Source organism: Canis aureus, chromosome 1 (genome assembly GCF_053574225.1).
Source record: "Canis aureus isolate CA01 chromosome 1, VMU_Caureus_v.1.0, whole genome shotgun sequence".
Taxonomy (NCBI): Eukaryota; Metazoa; Chordata; class Mammalia; order Carnivora; family Canidae; genus Canis; species Canis aureus.
In genome coordinates this window covers 99,872,494-99,879,762 of record NC_135611.1, presented here as the reverse complement: position 1 = coordinate 99,879,762, position 7,269 = coordinate 99,872,494, and the positions used below count along the sequence as shown (strand labels likewise).

General features: G+C 46.4%; 1 protein-coding gene and 1 non-coding gene across 4 annotated transcripts in view; both read right to left on the bottom strand.

The window, feature by feature from the left end:
- Positions 1-2,122: 2,122 nt before the first annotated feature.
- On the bottom strand, positions 2,123-2,256 carry LOC144289625 (U4 spliceosomal RNA). Its single transcript, XR_013357450.1, has one exon. It is a non-coding gene; the product is annotated as a U4 spliceosomal RNA (small nuclear RNA).
- A 2,438-nt stretch (positions 2,257-4,694) lies between these two features.
- The window catches only part of IARS1 (isoleucyl-tRNA synthetase 1), a 69,156-nt gene continuing 66,581 nt past the window's right edge, over positions 4,695-7,269 (bottom strand). For all 3 annotated transcript variants that reach the window (XM_077911013.1, XM_077911025.1, XM_077911016.1), the window contains one exon: positions 4,695-5,165. In XM_077911013.1, the coding sequence (XP_077767139.1) occupies positions 5,083-5,165 (83 nt within the window). In that variant the 3' untranslated portion in view covers positions 4,695-5,082. The remainder of the gene's footprint in view (positions 5,166-7,269) is intronic.

The window sequence follows — 7,269 nt, the reverse complement described above, 5'->3', positions numbered from 1 at the left end:
GAATTTTCTGAAATGTTCTTCATCAGGGTGACTTGTGACTCTTAGCTTAGGCTCTGCTCACAACCAGCTAGGGGAGGGCTATGGAGCGTCTACACTGGCAGGTGGCCTTCATGGGTGCAAGAGGCTCAGAGACAGTGGCCTTGAGTCACAGGAGAGGATGATGTTAAGGCTGTCAGCACAAGGTGACATCAGAGTCGCGTTCTTTGTCCTGCTGAGGGAGACTGTCTGAAGCCCGGGAGCCTCTACACCCTGCCCGTCCTGGGGTGTCAGCCATGAGCTCTCAGGAAGTTCAGTGAGACCCACGGACAGACACAGAGACAGAGAGAGACGGAGTTGGGAACGAGGTTCCTTTTTGTTGTGATGGGGGGTGGGAGAAGCCATGGTGAGGCCCCAGAAGCAAGCCAGGCTGAGCCCAGCCCAGAGCCGTCCTACATCAATAGAAGCCCGTGGAGAGCCATAGAACTCCCCAATTGCCATGCTTCCTCCATGGCGCCCGAAGGGCAGGCTTGGAGTTTTCTAAGAGATCGTCTTGCCTGCGACTCCCAGCCTGGGGAGGAGCCCCTTTTCCTGCTTGCCCACTTGAAGGTCTACAGGGTCTGAGCTCAGGCATCCTGGGTTTCCGCAGCTTGTCCCATCCCTTTCCATAAGCACATTTTGTGGTAAAGCACCGATCTCAGGATAACCAAGCGGGTCCTCCTGGTTTGCCTGGACAGGTGGTGGCAAAGTGTGGGTCCTTGACGGGGAACCCACGTGACCTGGAAGGTGCAGGCCATCCCATCTGAGTTTTGGGTGCTGGCATTTCCTGCAGTGCACAGGAGTGATGGGACATTGCCTCTGCGCTCATGAGCCCGGGGCTTCTACGGTTTTGTTTGCAGTGTGATTTCATTAAATCAACTAGGTAATGGATAGTGACCTAGAATATGTTGCCAAGGCTTAGTTAGGACAGCGTGTGCACCGCTCTGTAGAAAGATGCCCAAGGAGACTGTAGCTTGTCCCTTCCGTGGTACAAGAACCCTGTTAGTTCTGGAGAAAGCGGTGATGCTCAGGGTGGGGGTGGGTGTGCTTCTTATAGGGACTCCTCACATGTCACTCTGCAATCCCAAGCTTATGAGGGTCAAGGGAGCTGGTGGTCTCCAGCGACACCAAGCTGGCCACAAGACCAGAGAAAGACCCCGCCCACTCCCTCCCCCATCAGGCTCCTCTGTTTCTGGAGATCTTGCTTAATTGTAATCAGTGACCATTTGGGCTGCTTGTTTTTCTCTTCCTCAGCTTTAAATTCCGGCTCTTAAGTTTATGATCACCGATAAAAGAGCGAGCCCTTGAAACTCTAGGTCCCCACCGTGGACCGCAGTGAACATGGAACCCCAGGCAAGCTCGCTGCTTCCTGGGATGTGCGGCTCATACACTTTTTTCTCACTGTGCCTGATGTTTATCGCTGAGTGTCCTGCAATTGTAAGAGCCACATAAGCTGGTCCAGTCACGACACTGGTTATGGACAGGCTGGGACCAGTATTTCTAATTTATGTAACCGTTAACTTCACGGATATAATTGTCTTGCACTTGGAATGTTTGACAGTTGTTTTAGAAGGTGTGAGAGGCTCCAGCAAAGGCACAGCAGATGCTTCTGCCAATTTCTCTTGCCTCCAGCCAGAGGTTCTCTGCTTCCAAAAGCCCCTGTGATTAGACTGGGGCCTAATAGATAAATCAGGAGCATCTATAACCTTAGGGCCTATAGCTCTAATCACATCTGCAGTTTCTGTGGCATCTACTATATTTGTAGGTTCCAGGGTTAAGGTGTAGGTAGGTATCTTTGGGGGCTAGTCTACCTATCCCACTAGGGATAGAATTTCTCCTGTTTCCTCACAGAAAATGATGTTTTGGCTCTTACATTTAGTCCTCTAAATATATTTTTATTGTGGCAAAATACACGAGTCTGTTATGTTTATATTTTGATGCATTTTGAGTTAATTTTTGCATATGGAGAGGTATAGGCTGAGGTTCTGTGTGTGCATGTCTACTACATCAATTTGCTTGTTCCAATACCATTTTGGGAAAAGATTATCCTTTTCCTAATGATGTCTTTGGCATCATTAAAAAAATATATATATATAGATTTTTTTCTGGATTCTCTGTTCCAATGATCTATTTATATCTTTATGCCAATACCATAGTTTTAATTATTATAGTTTTCAATTAGCAATAATTGTGTGCTTCAGATAAACCTCATTGGCTACAATACTTCCACTGTGCGAAGCTAATTATTAGAGTCTTGTAATCAGATTATTTAAGTCCTCTAACTTTTTACTTCTCTTTCAAAGTTTATTTGGCTTTTAAATCCTTTGCATTTCCACATAATTTTTATTTTTTTTAAAGATCTTATGTATTTATTCATGAGACAGAGAGAGAGAGAGAGAGGCAGAGACACAGGCAGAGGGAGCAGGCTCCATGCAGGGAGCCTGACGTGGGACTCGATTTCACATCTCCAGGATCAGGCCCTGGGCTGCAGGCGGTTCTAAACCGCTGAGCCACCTGGGCTGCCCGCCACATAATTTTTAAATAAGCCTGCTAATGCCTATAGAAAAAAACCCTGCTGGGATTTTAAAGAACTTTTAATTTAAATTTCAGTAGTTAACATACACTGTAATATTAGTTTCAGGCGTACGGCATAGTGATTCATCACTTACATACATCACCTGGTGCTCATCACAGCAGGTGCATTCCTTCAGCCCCATCACCTGTTCTCCTGCCCGCCACGGCCCTCCCCTCTGGCACACTGTATTCTCTGTAGTTAAGTCTATTTCATTTATCTGTTTCTTTTTTCCATTTGCTCGATTGTTTTGTTTCTTAAATTCCACATAAGTGAAATCATACGGTATTTGAATTTCTTTATTTCACTTACCATAATATTTTGCTGGGATTTTGATTGAGATTACATTGAATCTATATATCAGTTGGGGAGAATTCTGAGTTTTGGGTCTGGAGATTCATGACTTTGTTACGAACTGAATTGTTCCTTCAAAATTCATGTTGCAGCCCTAATGAACATGCTTTGTCCTCTTTGGTCTGCGACAGTTTCTCAGACATTCCTTGTTTTTGATGACCTTGATGGTTCTGAGTCAGGTACTGTGTGGAACGTCTCTCAATTTGGGTTTGTCTGAGGTGTTCCTCATGGTTAGACTGGGTGACTGGTTATTGGGGGCCACATTTATAGTCATTTATAGAAGTATGGACTCATGGAAGTTTATTTTATTCTTTGGATTTTAATCCAATACTTAATTATTTTTTTGTTCAAACCATTCCGGCTTTGGCCAGCGGGAGCTCTTTCAGGCTGGCTTCTCTCCCTTTGACAGTAAAAGGTTCTTAAAATTGTGGTAACGGATACCTAAAATTTACCAACCACTTTTACTGGAACAATTTAGAAGTACTAACGATATTCACAGGTGTGACCTTTAGAACTTCTTCCTCTTGCAAACCTGTCCTGTCCGGTGGAACAATCCCCCTCCCCGTCCTGCTGCAGCCATGGTTGGACTTGGCCTCATTCAATGAGCTTGGCTCCTCTGGAGACCTCAGAAGTGGAATCCTGGAACACTTGTCTCTTTGGCTTGTTCTAGTCACCGTAATGTCCTGCAGGCTCATCCTTCTTTTTAGACACTGGATGGTATTCAACTGCAAGTGTATACTAGATAATAACGCTGCAGTTAACCTGGGTGTGCTGAATACCTCCTTCAAGACCCAGCCTTCAGTTCTCTGGGGTATTGGTTCAGGTAACTGGATTATCTGTTTTTTTTTTTTTTTTTTTAAGGATTTTATTTATTTATTCATGAGACACACACACACACACACACACAGAGAGAGAGAGAGAGAGAGAGAGAGGCAGAGACATAGGCAGAGGGAGAAGCAGGCTCCATTCAGGGAGTCTGATGTGGGGCTCGATCCCAGGTCTCCAGGATCAGGCCCTGGGCTGCAGGCAGCGCTAAACTGCTGAGCCACCTGGGCTGGCCATCTGTTAAGTTTTTGAGGGACTTCCGTACTCCGTTTCCCACAGTGACCACATTTTATATTCTCACCAACCGTGCACAGGAGTTCCAATTTCTCTGATCCTGGCCAACACTTGTTCTTTTGTTTTTTTTCTCTCCAACTCTGTGGAGTTGAAATACATTTATTGCAGCAGGCAGAGACGCGCCCGTTCAGCTCCTCTCCAGGAGACCTGGGTGCAGGACAGCTGGTGGACAGCCTCCTACCACTGCACTTTTTCAAATCCAACTGAGGTGTCTGTGTGGTGGCTGCGCTGTGCCCCACTGGCATCTGGCCACGGACTGACCAAGGTGGGTGTGACAAGCCAGGTCATGTCTGCCCAGCTCTGGATTCTTCCTATGAGGAACCCTGACCAAGACGTTCCCAGGGCTGCCCTACAGTCTGGGCTTTTTCTAAAAACGTCTCTGTCCACGTGTGCCAGACCCACATGCACGTCCCACCCATCCCCACCTTTACCCATCATCTGTGTTCCCCCAATAAACTCCTGCAGCTGATTCTGTCTTGGCATCTGCTTCTCTGAAAGAGGATTTGGGGAAGAAGTGAAATTAAATGTTCAGCAGTGTCTCAACAAAGAAGTCACTATGAAGTTTTTGTGTTCTTTAAAGATTACACATTCCAAGTTTCATTCGACTATGGAAGGATATATTATTTCTAACACATTTATTGTCTGAGAGAAAATTTATTTATTGTTCTAATTTACTGAAGCTTAACGTATTCCATCAAATTACCCAGGAAAATCCAGGTAGCAGATATTTAACACATTCCTTCAAGACATCTCAAACAAATTTTAAAATGCCACAGAATGATAAATATCTGCCATTGAAATCACTTCCATGCTGTGCAAGTGCAGAAGTGAGCGGAGGTGCGGCCTGCCCCCAACCTGGCTGCGCGGGATACAGGCACTTGTGTATGTGAGGTGCCAAGTCACCCGAGGAATCAGTCCCATTTCCACTGTGTACCCAAAGTAGCAAATCATACATGCACCTGAAAAGAACACCTTCCGTGTGTGCCGGGGATAGGCTGACTCCACCACGAGGATGATGACCGTTAGAAGTCTGCCGTCGTCGGTAATACAGAAACATACACAGTCTTCATGTTCAAAGCCTTCATGGGGATTTCTTCTGTAATTTCTAGAATAGAAAGAGGATTAAACAAAATTAACTTTCTACCTATTCTGTATGAATATTGAAAATCCGTTGACTGCCTGTGTGTGGAATTTGGCCTTTTCGGGCTGTGGGGGAGACCCGCTAGGCTTCTGGGACTTCCTGAGCGATGGGAGTACTTTGCTACAGGGGTTGCTGAATGTCCCTGAGGGTTTCTGTTGGTGAGGTGACTCCAGGTGGAGGCAGCCACGCCACAAAGACGAGCTACATGATGTACGGGTGGAAGCTTTCACTCACATGCTATCAGCCGACATGGCATAACCTTGTGGGCAATGACCCAATGGTGCCTATGTAATGAAGCCTCACTGCAAATGCTGGACCCCCAGCCCCAGGGGAGCTGCCTGGTTGGTAACACAGCATGGGCACCACTGTTCATGCTTTGGAGCCAGGAGGAGGAAACACTGCTCATGGCTCCCTAGGAGATGACAGCTTGAAGCTGCGTGTTTGGACCCCTCCCAGATTCTGTACCTTTTCCTATAACAAATGTGGCCCTAAGTGCAATAGTTTCCATGAGTTCTGTAAATCTTGCTAGTATATTATCAAGCCCAAGGGTGATTCTGGAAAACCCTCAGAACTTATAGTTGGTGACAGAAGTGACAAGGTCTTTTTTTTTTTTTTTTTTTTTTAATGGAAGAACGGTATTCGTAATGTGGTTGAAACCTGCATTTACTCTAATGACATCCTTATTAATTTTAGAATTTTTTCTTTTGACTAAGGTGGGAGTTTAATTTTTTTTTTTATTTTATTTTTTATTTTTTTTATTTTATTTTTTTTATTTATTCATGATAGGCACACAGTGAGAGAGAGAGAGGCAGAGACACAGGCAGAGGGAGAAGCAGGCTCCATGCACCGGGAGCCCGACGTGGGACTCGATCCCGGATCTCCAGGATCGCGCCCTGGGCCAAAGGCAGGCGCCAAACCGCTGCGCCACCCAGGGATCCCAGAAGTGACAAGGTCTTATGTGGCCTCTTCCCTGCGTTTGTCAAAGTCGCCTAACTCCCTACAGTTTGGGTGAGAAGTCTTGGGCTGACCTTCTGGAATAAAGCCCCTCAACCCAATAGCCCTGTGCACTGACCCAGACATCCACACCCCCGCCCCAAACAGGTGTTTTCCTCATCGTTCTCCAGAGATTAACTCCTTACAGCAGGAGGAATTGCCATGTAGGTCTACGAAGTACGAGAACACGATAAGCCTGTAACATCTTACGAGGACCAAACACATAAAACAGAGGGCGCCTGCGGGGGCTCAGTTGGTTTGGCGTCTCCCTTGTTTCAGGTCATGATCTTAGGGTCCTGGGATAGGGCCCTGCATGGGGCTCCCTGTTCAGCGGGGAGTCTGCTTCTCCCTCTCCCTCTCCTCATGCTCTTGCTTTCTCTCAAAATATTTTTTTTTCTTTCTCTCAAATAAAATCTTAAAAACACACGAAATAGATGAAAACTCAGAGAGAGAGAGAGGAAAGAAAAAACTTAAAGTGCTCTTCACCCACTGGGGGGCATTTTGCTTCTAGCAGATCTGAATTCAAAGGGAAGGACCAATGTCCCAGCAGGAATGCTGGACATCTGTCCTGAAGCTGCCTCCTCATAGATGACTACAGGGTCTGAGATGATACCGAGCATCTTGTGGAACAAGAAGGAAACCATTATATGATCCTTGCAATTTACCAAATTAGCACTATTTTACAAAAGACAACTTTGAGAGGAAAAACACAATGAAAATGAGGCAGGGCAGAGACACTGGGTTGCACAGAGCCCCAGGCTTCTCGGTGACCTTGGGTGGGCCACTGAGCTTTCGTGGTCTCACGGATGCAACTTGCCTCACCAACCTCAGGGCATTGCTCTGTGAGTCACAGGTCGAATTCCCACAAGTGTGGCTCTGCCCTGGTCAGTGTTGGCCAGGTGCCTGCATGTGCACAGAACCAGAGACGATGCCTCTCCATGTCTACAGCGTGGCTGCACCTGGGACTGGTGCACTTGGGGATAAGGAAGAGGTAAGAGTCTCAAAGTTTCACCTGCATGGAACAAGACAGGACGCTGAGCTTTACTACCAACCACACAGAAGAACCAGGTATGTC